The sequence below is a fragment of the Acomys minous genome (genome assembly GCF_964271855.1).
Source record: "Acomys minous genome assembly, chromosome: 2".
Lineage (NCBI taxonomy): Eukaryota > Metazoa > Chordata > Mammalia > Rodentia > Muridae > Acomys > Acomys minous.
This window is the reverse complement of record NC_140484.1, coordinates 145,801,042-145,818,370: the sequence shown is the minus strand read 5'-3', so window position 1 is coordinate 145,818,370 and position 17,329 is coordinate 145,801,042. Positions and strand designations below refer to the sequence as shown.

The 17,329-nt window shown below is 50.1% G+C and overlaps 1 protein-coding gene and 2 pseudogenes across 13 annotated transcripts in view; 2 read left to right on the top strand and 1 right to left on the bottom strand.

Moving 5' to 3' along the window:
- The window catches only part of PLEKHA7 (pleckstrin homology domain containing A7), a 203,595-nt gene extending 200,033 nt beyond the window's left edge, over nt 1-3,562 (top strand). For 8 of the 11 annotated variants that reach the window (XM_084771585.1, XM_084771586.1, XM_084771579.1 and 5 more), the window contains 2 exons: nt 394-504; nt 2,336-3,562. In XM_084771585.1, the coding sequence (XP_084627711.1) occupies nt 394-494 (101 nt within the window). In that variant the 3' untranslated portion in view covers nt 495-504; nt 2,336-3,562. The remainder of the gene's footprint in view (nt 1-393; nt 505-2,335) is intronic. The other 3 variants (XM_084771588.1, XM_084771584.1, XM_084771582.1) reach the window with 1 other exon arrangement.
- Nucleotides 3,563-12,114: 8,552 nt separating this feature from the next.
- On the bottom strand, nt 12,115-12,571 carry LOC311583364 (large ribosomal subunit protein eL42-like; annotated as a pseudogene). Its single transcript has one exon. The product of its transcript is annotated as a large ribosomal subunit protein eL42-like (transcript).
- Nucleotides 12,572-13,513: 942 nt separating this feature from the next.
- Nucleotides 13,514-15,204, top strand: LOC311578737 (isocitrate dehydrogenase [NADP] cytoplasmic-like; annotated as a pseudogene). Its single transcript has 2 exons — nt 13,514-13,520; nt 13,731-15,204. The product of its transcript is annotated as an isocitrate dehydrogenase [NADP] cytoplasmic-like (transcript).
- Nucleotides 15,205-17,329: the final 2,125 nt, after the last annotated feature.

The following is a 17,329-nucleotide window of genomic DNA, read 5'->3' as shown; positions in this document are numbered from 1 at the left end:
CTCCGAAACCCTTTGCTCTGTTTGAGGCATGCAGAGGGCCTAAGAGTGATCTTGTGTTGCTCTGTGGCTCGGACTCATGCAGTCTCTCTTCCTGGAGACCCCAGAGCACCTCTGGAGGCTGTGTCCCCTCCAAGCACCCTTTTCCCTGCTGTGCTTGCTCTCACTCAGTCTCCTCCCACACAGCTGACACTCAGCCCTGACACTCCCCTTCCGCACCTTCTGTCGCTCTTGCTTGCTCCTCTGAATCAGAAGCTACAGGCAAGCTAGGTGTCATGGGTCTGCCCCCCAGGACCAGGCCCCTAGTTGGGGGCAGTAGAGCCAGGCAGGATGCGTGGTGGTGTGGGTGGACAGATCACTCTAACACACCGCTTGGTTCCTGTGTGCTCTGTCTAGTGCAGCAGCTGGCCCTCCTCCCGCCTAAAGCCCCCCTGTCCTCCAGGACGGTGCCACCTTACCCCCCCTTAAGCAACGGACTGCACTACACCTTTGTCTAACTCCTTCCAAGTAAGAGCCCCTGCCTGGCTTGCCCTGCTGCTGTGCACCCCATAGTCTGAGCATGCCCCCCCTGCCTTCCCGCTGCTGCGCGCTGACTGCAGTGCCGCCTGCTGTTGCTTCCTTCCCTTGGCACCGTGGCTGCTGGGGGTGGAGGGGCTGCCTATCCGGTAGGCAATTGGAAGAGATTCTCCTTTAAGGAACTCTGGCCGCAGGTTTCAGCCAAGGCCGACATCAAAGGTGCTATTGTGCTGAAATACCTCCGGGGTTTCCAACCCTTTGACGTTGCCATATGATGTTGCCATTTATAGAGTTCATGCTGCAGAACTGTGCAGTTGAGGTACAGGGAAAAAAATGTGAAACCCCTTCCTATGTTTTAAGTGAGTTGAGGATTTTGTGCTGGGCTGCATCCACAGCTGGTGTGGGTCGTAGGTTGGGCGCGTCTTCTAGGACCCTAGCTGCACCTCACTGGCCTCACTGCCAGTGTCCAGGGAAGAGTCACACCCCACTCTTTTGAGGCCTTACCAAAGAGACCAAAGAACTGTTAAGTCCAGGCTTACAGAATACAAACTGAGGTCCCGAGAAACTGGGCTCAGATACACATCATGGCCTGAGACTGTATCAGTCACAAGTACCTTAGGGAAGAGACAGAGGCAGATTCAGAACCACAAGCCATCAAGATGCTTGGGATGACCCCAAGATAGGCGGTAGGGAAAAGAAGAGCCCTCACCCCCCACCACCCCTCGCCCTGGAGCCAGCAGCCCAGCACATGACCAGTTGTGAGAGAATTCATGGCTGGGGCAGCAGCCCCTGACTGTGTCCTCACCTGGACCATTGAGGTCACACTGGAGCTCCCTGCAGCCAGCCCCTCGCTGGCAGCCTGCCTGTGCTTGAGTGGATTATGGCTAACCTTGCGGAGGGACTGCTGCATGCTAGCATTGTGCTGAGTACCTCCTGATCCCCACGACCGCCCTATGAAGCCGTTTACCCCATTTTATAGGAAATGAGGCTGACACACCTGCGGGGTTGAAGCTTGTGTCAGGATGCAGGGCTCTTTGATGTGAACCCACAGCTTTCATCTTCTGTCACTGCTGGTTTGTGGCCTCACCTGGACCATCCCCAGAGGAGGGTGAAGGGGACATCACTTTGCACTAGGCCCCTCCATCTCAGGACTGCCCCTGCTTCAGAGAGAGCAGACCCCAGCCAGCCTGAGGCCAGGAGGTCAGCCGGCTTGGACCTAGCATGGCCCTCAGGAGGGGCAGAGCAGAACTGCATGGAAAGCTCCTGCCCTGCCCTTTGTAAAGGCCTCTAGGACTTACCAGGATCACAGTTGTATGTCTCCTTTCTTAGAAATCTGAGCAGGCAGAGGTGCCAGTGAGAGGCTCCTTTCACCCTAGTTTTTCAAGCCCCGCCCGCACCCCATCTTGTGTGAGGCCTTAGATGCTCTCTCCAGAGCTCAGCCTCTTCCTCTCGGGACGCCACAGGCAGGTCAGAACTACTACTCTATTTTGTGAGAAAAGCAAGGGCACAGAGGCGGAGCTGTCTAGTCTTCCAGGGAGTAAAGAATAGAGCCATTTACCCCAGTGGCTTGCCCAGGTCTTGGCTTACCGTGGAGGGCAAGTTTGTTAACGGGCGTGAGTGCCCTGTGCTTCCTGGGGTGGAAGGAAAACGAAACCCAGTGTCCTGGGTCCTAGAAGAAAAGGTCCCTTGTCAGCGGCCGCCCTGCCCACACACCCCGCTCTCCTGTCTGCCAGCCATTGCCATGGTGTGAACAAACATGCCCACTGTGGGCACAGGAACAAAGGCTTGCCAGCCTCTCATTGTCTCCTGTGCTTTTTGCCAGCCCAGGCAGTAACGGACCCATGATCCAGTTCGCAGAAGAGCAGCCTGGAGCCGGGGGCCCACCCAAACCAGCATCTTCCTGGGACATTGTCCCCCGGAGGGCAGAGCAGCCCACCACCACAGTGGGTGCAGCGTGGAGCGAGGGCTCTGTCATAACACATGCCCGTTTATTTCAGTCCAGATCCCCTTTTACAGAAGACAGAAGCACTTTTGATACACGATACGAAATACACTGTATTTTAGAATCAGAATATATTTTATAACATTCACCTTGAGGACTGAGTGGCTGGTAAGGTGAGCCTGCAGGGCTTTGTAGCCACACATAGGGATTCAGGTACTGTGGGGGCGGGGGTGGGGGGAGAAGGGTAGGGCAAGTGGGGGCACCATTCCCGCCATCCATGAACCCAGACAGCGGCTGGATGTGTGGATATGCTTGTGGTGGATTCCAGCATGAAGCTTGCTACCATGCTCTCCAGGAAATGAGAGGCAGCTGGCCGCAGAGGTCAGTCAGCGGCCCGGAGCCGGTGCCCAGCCCTGGGAGCTCCACCTGGGAAGCCCATCGAGCCCGTCTGTGCCTTGGCCCTTGGTTCTGACTGAGGAGCAACCATGAGTGTTCAGAAGCCTTGGCTTCTTCAGCTGTCGCTGAGGAGAGTATCCCTCAGCAGACAGTTCTCAGAAGAGAGACGTGTTATAGCAATAAACTCCACATTGGGTGGCATCTGCGTACAAATGCCTGTCCTGGAGCCCTCCCTCCCCGCAGGCAGGACTGAAGGACCTTTGCTACCTGCTGTGGGAAGCCCAAGATAGCTTCCCTGGGGCACAGCCTGCTGAGGAGGAGATGACCATGCCAGACTCAGGGTTCATGGTCCTGTGTATAACTTGTCTACATACAGGAAGCAGTGACTAAAAGGAAAACAAACAAACAAACAAACACCTCCATTGGGTGGAGCCACATTTTAAATGAAAAATTGTCTTTTGAATATGCTTAAAAGAAGGAGGAAAAAAAATCCTTGAATATATTTAGAAGCTACTGTCTATTTTTAACTAACAACATATGCTGCCAGTATCAACTTCATGACATTTGCCAAAATAAGATTTTATTTTTGCCTTTATAAGATTTTGTTGGAAAAATGAAATGAATATTTTGCAAGAAAAGTTAATTTAAATAAAAGTGTAATGGTTTGCAAAAAAAAATGATGTACAGATTAAAATATTAACCTCATCTGTGTCCTGTGTCTTGCTGGCTGTAGCCATTTACAACAACCATGTGCGTTCTTACTCTGTGTCAACTCTGTCCCTTTCTGACTATGTTCACTTACAAAAGATCCCTCTCCCTGACAGCTCTTTGATATTTGAGTGACTTTGGGGGATGTGAGGGGCGAGGTGAGGATCCCTGTCCTACCCCCACATAAGGATCCCCTTGTGGGCTGGGCTGGGCAGCTCCAATCCGATCCAAGATGGCACAAGGCATACCGTGGGCCCCTGTCCAACCCACACTGCACCCGGTCCAGTGAGGCCTGTTAGCGATGGACCATTGCAAACTGGATTTGCATTTAATTCATTTTGACTGGTGATGCATGCTTAAAGCAGAAGGCAAGGGGCCAGTTTGGTTTAGGGATGTGTGCGTTTCCAAGTTTCTGCATGGCCAGTGGGTGTGTTGGAGGTTTGGAGAAGCTTTCCAAGCATTTAAACTGGGAAAAGTGGATTCTCAGCCACTCTGGATGGGCGGAGGGGAGAGCTGTTGTTTCAGCCACTGATCATTTTGAATTCAAAAATAAGAAGTACTCTTTTTGTTTTAAACATTAGCTGGAAATGTCACATAACAGATTAAAGCAAAGAGGAGATGATCCTGCAACCGAATGCAGTTGCCTGAAAAAAACAACAAAAAACCCACAGTCAATGCCCACCCCACAGGGGAGCCGTCCTAGGCGGTTTCTCAGCAGAACAGCACTGGCGGTTTCAAACTTTTGGTCTTGGTTTGTATTTCACAGCTATAGCCCTGTGTGTGAGGGAACATGGCAGCTGTCTGGCTGCTGTCCCCTGTGTTCTCCATCATGGAAGGAGGTGTATGCATTTCTGGGAGAATTGTGGCTTCACTCTCAATCTGCAGAGAAAATGAACGAACTTCAGCCAAGCTCAGTGCAAAGCACTAGGGGAAAAAAAGGCACAGGATGGCTGAGTCTGTGTAGGAGGCAGTGGGTGGCCTGGTGCTTCTCAACCACTTGAGAAGCCTGGCTGCCTGAAGTAAGATGAGACCGTCCGGGGCTGGGGAGATGCCTCCATCGGGAGAGCAAGCCCGAGGGCCTGAGTTCTGGAAGCCAAGTGAAAAAGCAGGCTTGGGGGCGTACACCTGTAATCCCAGCCCCTTGGGAGTGGAGATAGGAGGACCCCTGGAGCTCGCTGACCAACCACCCAGCTCCAGAGTCAGTGAGGAACCTTGTGCCAACAGTAAGGCTTGGAGCTTGAGAGGTGGGTTAACGGTCAAGAACCCTTGCTCTTGCAGAGCACCCAGGTATGCTTCCCAGAACCACATGTGGCTTACCAACATCTGTAACTCCAGTTCCAGGGTAGCTGCCCCCCTTTTCTGACACCATGGGCACTACACACAGCGATACAAATATGTACATGTAAGCAAAACATTCGTGTGTTACATAAGTAAATCTAAAAAAATAAATAACATGGAAGAGCAATTGAAGAAGCGGGACATTGGCCTCTACCTTGCACACATGCCTGTGCACCTACATACATGTTCATACAAACACTACACAAAGTTTAAAAAAAGATGAGGCCATTTGTAGATGGGCTGACTTGGTATGTGCACACTGGGATTAAGAAGTCTTTGTGGCTGGTATGCACTCACAGTCTAATGTTAGCCATATAGTACAGGATAAACCTACTGCAACACACAGACTAAAAGATCAGGAACGGGTAGATGGCTCAGTGGTTAAGAACTCTGACTGCTCTTTCAGAGGATCCAGGTTCAATTCCTGGCATCTTTGTGGCAGCCCACATACATACATACAGGCAAAACACCAATGCACATAAAGTAATATATAACTGGGCCGTGTAGCACAGGCCTTTAATCCCAGTTCTTGGGAGGCAGAGGCAGGCAGATCACCATGAGTCTGAGCCTGTTCTACAGAGTGAGTTCCAGGTTAGCCAAGGCTACACAAAGAAAACCTGTCTCAAAAAGAAAAAAACAAAAGCATGGGGCTGGAGAGATGGCTCAGAGGTTAAGAGCACTGTCTGCTCTTCCAAAGGTCCTGAGTTCAATTCCAGCAACCACATGGTGGCTCACAACCATCTGTAAAGTGATCTGATGCCCTCTTCTGGCCTGCAGGTATACGTGCAGGCAGAATGCTGTATACATAATAATAAATAATTTTATTTAAAAAGTGACAAGGAGGACCCAAGGGTGGGTGCTTAAATCTCACTCAGAAGGGGAAATAGAATAGACAGAGGGAGTGGTTGAAGGACAGGAACAAGGTAAGTGAGGTACCAAGGAGAAAAATGAGGACGGAGATCAGACCTGGGGGTTGGTGGGAGACAGAAGGCCTACAGAGACAAGAGAAATTGTTGAGGGGGCATCTTAGGGACAAGTTGGAGACCTAAGTCAGGTAGGCTTCTGGGAGGATATGATGGGGGACGCTAGCTGAGACTCCTGGTAGCAGGGGTATTGGAGACTGAAGAGGACACCCTCTAACTAGACAAGACTCCTAGTGGAGGAGGGGAACACCAACACACCCACAAAAACCTGAACCCAAAACTTACCCTGCCTATAGCATGTGCAGGGATAAAGATAGAGCAGAGATTGAGGGAATGTCCAACCAATGGCTGGCCCAACCCAAGACCCAGCCATGGGAGAGAGCCAACCCCTGACACTAATAATTGATACTCTGCTATGCTCAGAAGCAGGAGCCTATCAGAGTTGTCCTCTGAGAAGCTCCACCTAGCAGTGTTTTGAAATACATGCTGAGACTCACAGCCAAACATTGGGTGAATTGTAGGGAGTCTTGTGGGAAAGTGGGCGGGGGTTTGGGGGAGGGAGGAGAAAAGAACCTAGAAGTGACAGGAGCACCACAAGACCAACAGAGCCAACTAAACAGAGCCCAGAGGGGCCTGTGGAGGCTGTGCGTGTACTGGACCCAGCCCCTGTCCCACGCCCTACACAGATGTAGCTGATGGGCTGCTCAGGCTTCATGTTGGTCCTCTAGCAAGGGTTTCAGGGGTGCGCTCTCTCTCTCTCTCTCTCTCTCTCTCTCTCTCTCTCTCTCTCTCTCTCTCTCTCTCTTCTCTCTCTCTCTCTCTCTCCTCTCTCTCTCCTCTCTCTCCTCTCTCTCTCTTCTCTCTCTCTCTCTCCTCTCTCTCTCTCTCTCCTCTCTCTCTCCTCTCTCTCTTCTCTCTCTCTCTCTCTCCTCTCTCTCTCTCTCTCCTCTCTCTCTCCTCTCTCTCTCCTCTCTCTCTCCTCTCTCTCTCTCTCTCTCTCTCTCTCCTCTCTCTCTCTCTCTCTCTCTCTCTCTCTCTCTCTCTCTCTCTCTCTCTCTCTCCTCTCTCTCTCCTCTCTCTCTTCTCTCTCTCTCTTCTCTCTCTCTCTCTCTCTCTCTCTCTCTGTCTCTCTCTCTCTCTCTCTGTTTTTGTTTCTTTCTTTTTTGTTTTTTGAGAAAGGGTTTATCTGTGTAGCTTTGACTCTCCTGGACTCACTTTTTAGACCAGGCTGGCCTCGAACTCACAGAGATCAATCCTCCTGCCTCTGCCTCCCGAGTGCTGGGATTAAAGGCGTGTGCCACCACTGCCTGGCGTGGGGCTGTCTCTGACATGGATTCTGTTGCCAGCTTTTTTTTATCACTTCCCCATGGCAAGGCTGCCTTGCCAGGCCACAGGGGAAGAGGATGCATTCAGTTCTGATGCACAACTTGATGAGCTGGGGTGGGTAGGTGGGTGGGGGCTCCCTTTTTCTGAGGAATAGGAGAGGGGGATGGGGGAAACAGGGAAGGAGGGTGGGACTGGGAGGAGAGGAGGGAGGGGGCTCTGACTGGGATGTAAAATGAATAAATAAATAAACAAATAAAAAAGAACTCTGTGTGTCCTGGTATTGCCAAGTGTTTGTCCTTAACAGAGCCCAGGGCCTGAGCAGAGGGGAGCATGTGAATTTGTTGCTGTCCATTCACTAAATACCTTTTCTTCCGCGTTTGTTTATTTTACGTGTGTGAATGTATGTGCACACGTTGTGTGACTCACATGCGGAGGTCGGAGGACAACTTGTGAGATTTGGTTCTCCTACCATGTGGGTTCCAGGGAATCAAACTCAGGTCATCAGGTCTGGCAACAAGAGCCGATGACCAGCTCGCTAATGCTGCTCACCTCCCAATTCTGAGAGCAAGCCGGGCACCAAGTGAGGCCCAGGCTGTCAACTGTCAAACAGAAAATAGGAATAAAATCTGCTAATCCCCACTTGATCTTCCAGAACTGCCTGCATTTTTATCACATCCAAGATGTTACCTAAGTAAAAATAATTCACATACAGTTTGGCTAGTAGATATATGCTGGTTGAGGGGGAGGCTAAGAGCAAGCATCCTGGTTTGTCCTCTTTTTGGCCTGCCCAGTGCCTAGCTGTGGGCCTGTGAGCCAGCAGCAGGTCCCTTTGCCTCTCCGAAAGGTCTTGGTTACTTTCGCATGGACAGGGGTCATGCAGAGTTTTGGTGGTAGCCAAAGGTCAGAGACTCTTCCACCTGTTCCCCCAGGGGCCTGCAGGCTCCCTTGGTCAGCACGGATGCAGGGGGATGGCAGGAATGGATGCAGACTCCGGCCCAGGCAGCCAGGAAGGAGCCTGTTGTGGGCACCTCCAGGAGCTCCCCACAGCACCCTATGCTAAGTCCTTTTGTGTTCTCAGCAAGGGTGGGAACAAAGCAGCAAATTATTTGTCTAATCCACAAAATCACTTTTCTGAGACGGAGCAGGCCAGGGCTGGGAGCCCTGTGCTTCGGGATAGCTATCACACAGGGCTTTGCAGTGGATGTCTCGGGTTGTTCTGAAGAGAACAAAGGGACTGGGCTTGGGAAGACATGAAGAGATGGCAGCCCCTCCCAGCACAGTAAACACACCATCACTTCGCAGCCTGCACTCAAAAGGCGACCACTTTCATTGCTCCCCTCGCAAAAGAAACCTTTCTTCAGAGCGGGTGGCGGGGTACAAAGGCAGAGCACAACGCGCACGCACATCAGAGTCCCCGCAATTCTGTTTGAACAGGCGTATTGATTGGGCCTGACCCTGTTACGGTTCCCCCCCCCCCCCCATTATTTGAAAAGGTGCATCTAAGTGTAGTGAATTGAATCAACGGGACTGAACTTTCCACGAGGAACTTCTCGGGGTATTTCTTTAGTTCAAAGCTTTTGAATTTTAAAGGGCATTTTTAATATGAATCTGTTGAGTGTTCTTTGCCACAGCCCAACAAGGCATGCTAAATGCAGACGAGGCTAGAACAGGAAGCTGGCAATGTGAGCAGAGACAGCCTGCAGGGTATGGACCAACCCGCCTTGTGCGAGAGCCAGGCTTTGCAGAGAGGGTAAACCCAAGGTTGGGGGACAGCACAGACCCTAAAGAGGACTTTCTGAGCACATGAGTACAGCTTAGGCACAGGGAGCAGTCTCTGCTGTGCCACGGAGGAGGCCTGTGCCGCTTAGCTGCCTAATGTCCCACATTCTTACGAAGCCGAGAAAGAACTAGGCAGGCAAAGACCCTTGGCTGGGCTCCCAGTTTGAGTCACCGTGACCCGGCCCTAGGTAGACCTCTTCGGTCTGTCACAGGAGCTCTCCCTCTGTGCTCTGAGTTGCATTTTAATCCTTCATGGATCAGGGTCTTGTGCTTTGCTATTTGTGTGAGTCCCCTGTACCGTTCTGGCCCTGGTCCCTGGAACTATCCAGAAGCCTCAGTCTACTGAAACGTAGTCAGGAGACTCAGCCCACTCGAGGCTCATGCCTCCCATTTTAAATTAAAAATAAATTATTGTTGTTGTTGTTATTGTTTTATGTGTACTGTTGTTTTGCCAGCTTGTATATGGGAACCACATGTGTGCAATCCTGGTAGAAGCCAGAAGAGGGTACTGGGTTCCCTGAACCAGGAGTTATAGACAGCTGTAAGCTGCCTTATGGGTGCTGGGAATCGAACCCAGGTCCCCTGGCAGAGCAGCCAGAGCTCTTAATGACTGCACCATCCCTCTGGGCCCCTTGTGGCTCCTTCTGGCCAAGTTTCCCATTCCTTGTTGCTCCGAGTTTCTGTTTGTCTAGAGACTCTCAAAGGCATTTTCCCCCTAAACCCAGGGTTTAGCCCAGAGGAGCTGATAAAGCCCCGCCCATCCACCCCCCCCCCCCCCCAGATGGGGACTGGACATCTCTGCAAAGTCCTCTGGGCAAAAAACAGTGGCTGGTGGAGTCTCTGGGAGGTCAGAGTCACTGCTCTTTGTGCCTGCCTTTGAGCACAAATGCAGGAGCCACACCCCCTCAGTCCCACCCCCAGATGCTTTGTCCTACTGTCCTCTCAGATTGAAATTCATCACTTTCAGACCTCCTGCTGTGGTCACAGTAGCCAGTGACACAAATAACAGTAACAGCTCCCTGTGTCTCCTTGGCCTGTTCCCCAGGGAAGCCTTGCCAGCACCCTCCTCCCCTCGTCCTCCCTAGGAGTCCATGAGTATCCCTCCCTCCCTGAGTTTCACTGCGGTCCTCCCCAGCTGGCAACTTGTAGCTGTCTGCTGGCTGGGAAAGGGCTCCAAGATGGCCTCTCACCCTGTACTTCAGGAAAGCTGTCCCTGCCTGGCCTGTGGTCATCTCCCCCCAAGCCACAACCCCAGGAGGTACCAGCATCCCCACCCCAGCCAAGGCCACCGTCCACACATATGGGAGAGGTTTTGCTGCTCTGGTCTCTGTCCCTTGGCCCCAGAGCAAAGCTGGGAGGCTGCGGAGGACTCTCTCAGGACCTGCCTCGCTCCTCTGCCTCTGAGCTTGGCAACTGCCTCAGTATCCCTCCCTGCTCAAGGATCTCACCCCTTTCAAGTAGCTTCTGTGGTGTGGTCAAGCATCCCAAACTTAGACTTTCTTACAACATGTTAATCTCAAGAAAGACGGACTCCTCACCTGAGCTGGTTCCCTAGGGAATCATTACTGCCAGGCCTTTAAAACTCGGGCCAGAGGGGCTGGAGAGATGGCCCAGTGGTTAGGAGCACTGACTGCTCTTCCAAAGGATCCAGATTCAATTTCCCAGCACCCACGTGGCAGCTCACAACTCTCTAACTTCAAGATCTAGCAGCCTTATACAGACATACAGACAACACACCAATGCATACAAAATACATAAAAAAAAAAAAAAGTCAGGCCAGAGCGCGGCATGGTAGCATGTACCTGTAATCCCAGCACTTGAGAGGCTGAGGCAGGAGGATGGTGAGTTTGAGGCTAGACTGGGTTATACAGTAAAACTGTCTCGGCAGGCGTGGGAGGAGGTGGTGTAGCAATGGTGGGTTCCCTGAGCCTTGCTGTTGTTGGACCGGAAGTGTGTCCTGCAGCCTCTTGTGTTGAATGCTTACTTGCCAGCAGGTGGTGCTGTTTGGAGAGTTGTCCAAAGCCTTAGCGGGTAGGACCCAGCTGGAAGTAGGCCAGTGATGGTAGGTATTAGGCCTTTGGATTATAGTTTCCTCTCTCCGCTTCCTGTCTGGCAGGAGCTGAGAAGCCTCTGCCACAGGCTTCCACCACCACGTGTTCTACTTCAGTGTCCTCCATCTCAGGATCTGTAGAGCCAAAAGCTATAGACTAAAACGGTTGAAACAGTGAGCCGAAAGACGTCCTCCCGCTCCTAAGTTGTCTTTCTCAGGCGCTAAGAAGCACACCTGCCAACCAGACAGCAGCTGTGTACGCTCCCGCCTCCCGCCATCCCCACCCGCCTCCCTGGAGACTGCTCTTTGCTTGGGGCCCAGCTTCTCACAGACGCTTGCTTGCTGACGCTCCTACAGTAGGAGGGAAACAAGCAGGTGAGTGATGGCGGCAGCGCTGCCTCCCGGCTCTCGGCTTCTCACTATTCCAGGAGGTTGGTCCCGGGGCACCTTTCAGAGACTGGGAAGTGAACTGTGAGCGTAAAGGACTTTCCCTTGTGTGTGGGGTGGGGGAGGGGGTGTCCGAGGGGTCTGGGGATGAGTAGTCATGGTTACTCTCCGGCATCTCTCCTCCTCCCAGAACCTTGCCTGCCGCAGATGCTTCGAGGTCACACTTCAACCCCCTGATTTTTTTCCCTAATTGTTTCCCTGATTTTTATTACAAATTTTAAAAAATTATATTCATTTATTGTATTGGTGGGGGATGGGGAGGCGCTTGTGCCACAGAGGACAGGTGTTAGCTCTCTCCCTCCGTTGTGTGGGTCCCAGGGAGTAAACTCAGGTGTTTGTGGTGGTAGGCGGCACCTGCACCTGCTGAGCCATCTCAGTGACCCCGCCTGTTACCATTTACCAAGCACTTGCTGTGTGTCTGGTGCTTTGTGTTACACTCTGTGGCAGGTGAGGTTAGGGCACTGTTGGACTTGACCTCGAGGTTAAAGTGGCTTCCTGCTAAGCCTAATGACCCACCTGAGGTAGCTCCCTGCGGCCCACGTGGTGGGAGGAAGAAGCGATCTATCCTGACTTCCATGAGTTGGTTCTCCAACCTCTGCGCACACACTTTTACCAGGCCTTATTATTATTATTATTATTATTATTATTATTATTATTATTATTATTATTATTATTATTATTATTATTATTACAACACTAACAATAACTTTATTTTTTAACTGGTGATGTTTCTGCGGCTTCGGTATTCTCCTCCCAGACAACTCAGTTCTAGAACTGGGTCACTTGGCCCTTTCTCTTCTTGTCACCTCCCAGTTCAAAATGCTTGAATCTCTTAATGCCCAGCATCCTCTTGGATCTGCAGTTGGGCTCAACACACTCCAGTCTCAGCACAATCTTCTTCGTGGTTTTGGCCTTCTTTCTGAAAATTGGCTTTGTCTGCCCACCGTAGCCACTCTGCTTGCGATCGTAGTGCCGCTTTCCTTGGGCGTACAAGGAATCCTTGCCCTTCTTATACTGGGTCACTTTGTGAGGCTGGTGTTTGCCTCATTTCTTACAGAAAGTTCTTTGGGTTTTAGGTACGTTGACCATCTTTGCACTAGACGTGTCTGTGCAATTGATGAAAGCGAGACTCGGCGTCCGCGTTTGCCACCTCCCTAATTATTTTTATTTTTTATGTATACGTGTATGCTTGTATGTATGTATATGTGCCATGTGCATACCTGGGCCCTGCAGAGGCCAGATGAAGACATCAGGTCCTTGAGAACCGAAAGCTTCTGTTCCACAAGTGCTTGTAACCACTAAGCCATCTCTCCAGCATCTAAACTAAAAAATTAATTAATTAATTAATTAATCAATTGATTTAAAGATGTATTGATTATGTATGCAGTGTGTCTGCCCACCAGAAGAGGGCACTAGATCTCATTATAGACAGTCATGAGCCACCATGTGGTTGCTGGGAATTGAACTCAGGTCCTTCGGAAGAGCAGCCAGTGCTCTTAACCTCTGAGGTATCTCTCTAGCCTCTAAGTAAAAATTTTAATGAAAAATTATTATAGCAGTATGCTCCTCCAGTTCAAGTCACCAAGACTGGGCCCAGCTTAGGCTGGTGGGCTGCACGCAGGCTTCTGTGACAGCCTCGGGACCAGGGCAGCCTTGAGGTGTCTGGGTGTCTCTGAGCTGCACTGAGCAGAGGCATTGTTTCCAAGTAGGACCACACCACCTCCCCTGCCTGCTGCTCACCCTTGGGCCATGGTTGGTCAACTGCCATCATAAGTGGGAGTGCTGGAAAGGAGAGTCCCACGTGGGAACCAGCCTACTCGGAACTGAGTTCTGCTTTGCCAACCCCGTCCCTTGGAGCCTGTTACTCCTCGTCTATTTATAAAGTAAGTTGATTGCTGGTTTCCCTCACCACCAAGTTATTGTAAAGATTAAAAGAGAGTGCATTGAAAATACTTCTCTTTTATTTGTTTGGTTTTCTGTGTTTTGAGACAAGATCTTTCTGTGCAGCCCTGGCTGTCCTAGAACTGGCTCTGTAGACCAGGCTGACCTCAGACTCAGAGATCTGCTGGCCTCTGCCTCCCAAGTGCTGGGATGGAAGGTGTGTGCCACCAGCTGAAAATAGCTCTTGGTTGGTTTGAGGCGGTGTCTCAATATGTAGCATTGGCTGGCCTGGAGCTTGCTATGTAGACCAGGCTGGCTTTAAACTTAGAGACCACTTGCACCTGCTTCCAGAATGCTAGAATTAAAGGTGTGGCCTCATACAAAGGTTGTGGTGGATGCTGAGCCAGCTGGGGCTGGGTTGGGACAGCTTGTGTGCTCGAGGGTGTGAACGGGGTTACTAAAGTAAAAAAAAAAAAAAAAAAAAAGAAGTCCAGAAAAATCCATGGCGGTTCTGTGGTAGAGATACAAGGAGATGAACTGACTCAAATCATTTGGGAATTGATTAAAGAAAAACTCACTCTTTCCCTGTGTGGAACTGGATCTGCATAGCTATGACTTAGGCATAGAGAGTCGTGATGCCACCAATGACCAGGTCACCACGGATGCTGCGGAGGATATAAAGAAACAGAGCATCAGCGTCAAGTGTGCCACTATCACCCCTGACGAGAAGAGGGTTGAGGAGTTCAAGTTGACACAAATGTGGAAATCTGCAAATGGCACCATCCGAAACATTCTTGGTGGCACTGTCTTCAGGGAAGCTATTATCTGCAAGGCTGGTGCCAGGCTGGGTAAAAACCCATCATCACTGATCAGCATGCTTATGGGGACCAATACAGAGTGGCTGGTTTTGTTGTTCCTGGGCCTGGAAAAGGAGAGAGACCTACATACCAAAAGATGGAAGTCGGAAGGTGGCATACATGGTGCATAACTTTGAAGAAGGCGGTGGTATCGCCATGGGCATGCCCAGCCAGGACAAGTCAGTTGAAGGTTTTGCATACAGTTCCTTCCAAATGGCTCTGTCCAAGGGCTGGCCATTGTCCCTAAGCACCAAGGACGCTATCCTGAGGGAGTGTGATGGACGCACCGAAGACAGCTGCCAGGAGAGCTATGACAAGCAGCTCGGAAGATGTGGCACAAGCACAGGCTCATTGGTGACATGGTGGCCCAGGCTATGAAGTCATAAGGAGGCCTCATCTGGGCCTGTACAAACTACGATGGCGATGTGCAGTCAGACTCCGTTGCCCAAGGTTATGGCTCCCTTAGCATGATGACCAGTGTGCTGATTTGTCCAGATGGTAAGACGGTAGAAGCAGAGGCTGCCCATGGCACTGTCACATGTCACCACCTCATGTACCAGAAAGGACAGGAGACGTCCACCAACCCCATTGCTTCCATTTTCGCCTGGTCTCGAGGCTTAAGCCCACTGAGCAAAGTGTGATGACAACACTGAGCTCGGCTTCTTTGCAAAGGCTCTGGAAGGCGTCTGCATTGAGACCATTGAAGCTGGCTTTATGACTAAGGCCTTGGCTGCCTGCACTAAAGGCTTATCCAGTGAATAACGTTCTGACTGCTTGAGTACATTTATGTTCGTGGACAAACTTGGAGAAAACTTGAAGGCCAAACTAGCTCAGGTCAAACTTTAAGGTCAAACCTGGGCTTAGGACAAGTCTTTGTGGTAACTAGGTCCACAGGTTCACTTTTTTTCTTCTTTTTTTAACATAACACTCAAGGATAAAACAAAAATTATTTTGTAATTTGTTTAGAAGACAACGTTGAACTTTTCTATATGTTTACAGGTTTTTTTTCTTTTTCATACAGTTATTGATTGCTACCCTATTGAATGTGGCAGGGAAGTTTTTTTGTTTTTGTATTCTAATTGTATCTTATCGTGTATCGCAGTCTAGGAATTACATTAGTACCTATTCAAAAAGCTGTCACTTTTTCTCTTGCTCTAATATAAATGACCCAAATCAGAAGTGCTCCAAGGGTCAACAATAACAAGGGAAACAATATGGTTTCCCTGTAAGGGTGAAAAAGAAACTGCCTCACTTCCACTGTTGCTGGTGAGTGGAAGCACTAGGGGCTTTTGTGTGCAGACGTTGCACTGCGTGTGTGTGTGAGCTATATAGTGAGTTCATACAAGACTGGGACAAATAAAATGTGTGTAGTTAAAATGCATGGCAGCCGTTTTGTAAAGAGCATCTGCATGTCCAATATGCCAAATATGTTTTATGGCCACTGGGGAATTCCACATCTAGAATACATAGAGGCTGGGGTTTAGCCTCTCTGAGTTCTCCTGTGGCCTTCCCTAAGTACTGTGCCACCCCAAATAGCACACTTCATCCCTGTGGAACAACGGAAGCTGCACCTTTTTTGGATTTCGGCTGGCCTGTTGCATTTTTTTTTATATAAATGTGATTTTTCAGAAGTTGAATTTAAACACGATTTAAGTCCAGTCCTTCTAAACTGTTAATTTTTATTAAAATTAAGTACTAATTTAAAAAAAGGCATGTATTCCTACACTCAACTGAAAATGATTCTTAACTTCATAGACAACATTAAGAAAAAAAATATATATATGGGGTTGGAGAGTTGGGGCAGTGGTTAAGATCACTGCCTGCTCCTCCAGAGGACCAGAGTTCAGTTTCCAGCACCCACAACTCACAGTCCAGGGGAACTGGTGCCCTCTTAGGGCCTTCATGGGTGTTGAATCCCATATATATATATACGTGAGACAAAAGCCACCCATACACACAAATAAAAGCAAATGAAATCTAAAAAACAGAAACAAAAAAACCAAACCTTTAAATATACGTGTACATACATATTTACAATTGTCTCTCTACAGTTTAATTTATGGCAATTGACCATGTATCACACAGCTAGTATTTTTCTTTGTATGCGCATAAGCTGAGGGCCGGCGAGAAGGCTCACTAGGGAGAGGCACTTGGGCCACACCAGCCTGGAGACCTGAATTCAATCCCTGGATTTTATAAATGTGGAAGGAGAGATCCAACTCCACAAAGATGTCATCTGTCCTCCACATGGGCACTGTGGCACACATGCACCTTGCATGTACACACACAAACAGTAATAAACAAATTCTAAATACATAAGCTGTCTGAGAGTGGGGACGTTGACTTGTAGCCACAGGAATCGCTAAAAACCACTGTACTGTGAATGAACGATGGCGTTCCATTGTCAGGGATACCTGCCTTAGAAGACTTTACCTGCCTCCGTTGTGTGCTTAGCTCCCGGAAGCATCCCTAATTCCCTAGCAGTGGTAAAAGCAGCAAATATGGAACCCAGCAAGTCACCCCTCCCTCCCCAAGCTTCAGTTCCCATTTTAAAAATGGAACTAGTAACGTCCGCTCCACCTGGGTCATCACGAAGCTCACTGGAGTCACCGTTTCTCACAGCCCCTGGAGAGCTTCCTGTACATCATCAGCCCATGTGGCTGAGCCTTTCTGTGAGCTGCAAGGCATGAGGTGGTTCTCCTGTACTTAAGCCCCGCCCCTTTTAAAAGCTGTACAAGGTGCACAGGTTTGGGGGTCCTCCACTAGCCCTCTGTCTGCCCTGGTCTTCTGCTTTGACCCTCTGCCACCTCAGGCAATCACCTGCAGCAGCCCTAGGCATTTGAAACTAGGATTCAAGGAATCTGGCCACGGTGGAGCTGCCTCCCTGAGCCCTCCAGGTGCCGAGGACAGCCTGGTCCTTGGAGGCCTGCTCCTGCAGCCCTGCGGCTGTCCACCTGACATCACATCAGCCTGTGTAGTCCCTTTGATGTCAGTCCCCAAACTGGAGCCTGGCGCCCTGCTCTGAGGACCCAGGCTTTGAAGTTGGCCTATAAATTGAGCTTTCAGGAAGAAAGTTGTCTGTTGTGGCTCAGAGCAACCAGCCGGGCCCTGTAAAAACACACAGAGTACCGTACGCCCCTGATGAATAATTCTTTCTGGGCCCAAGAAA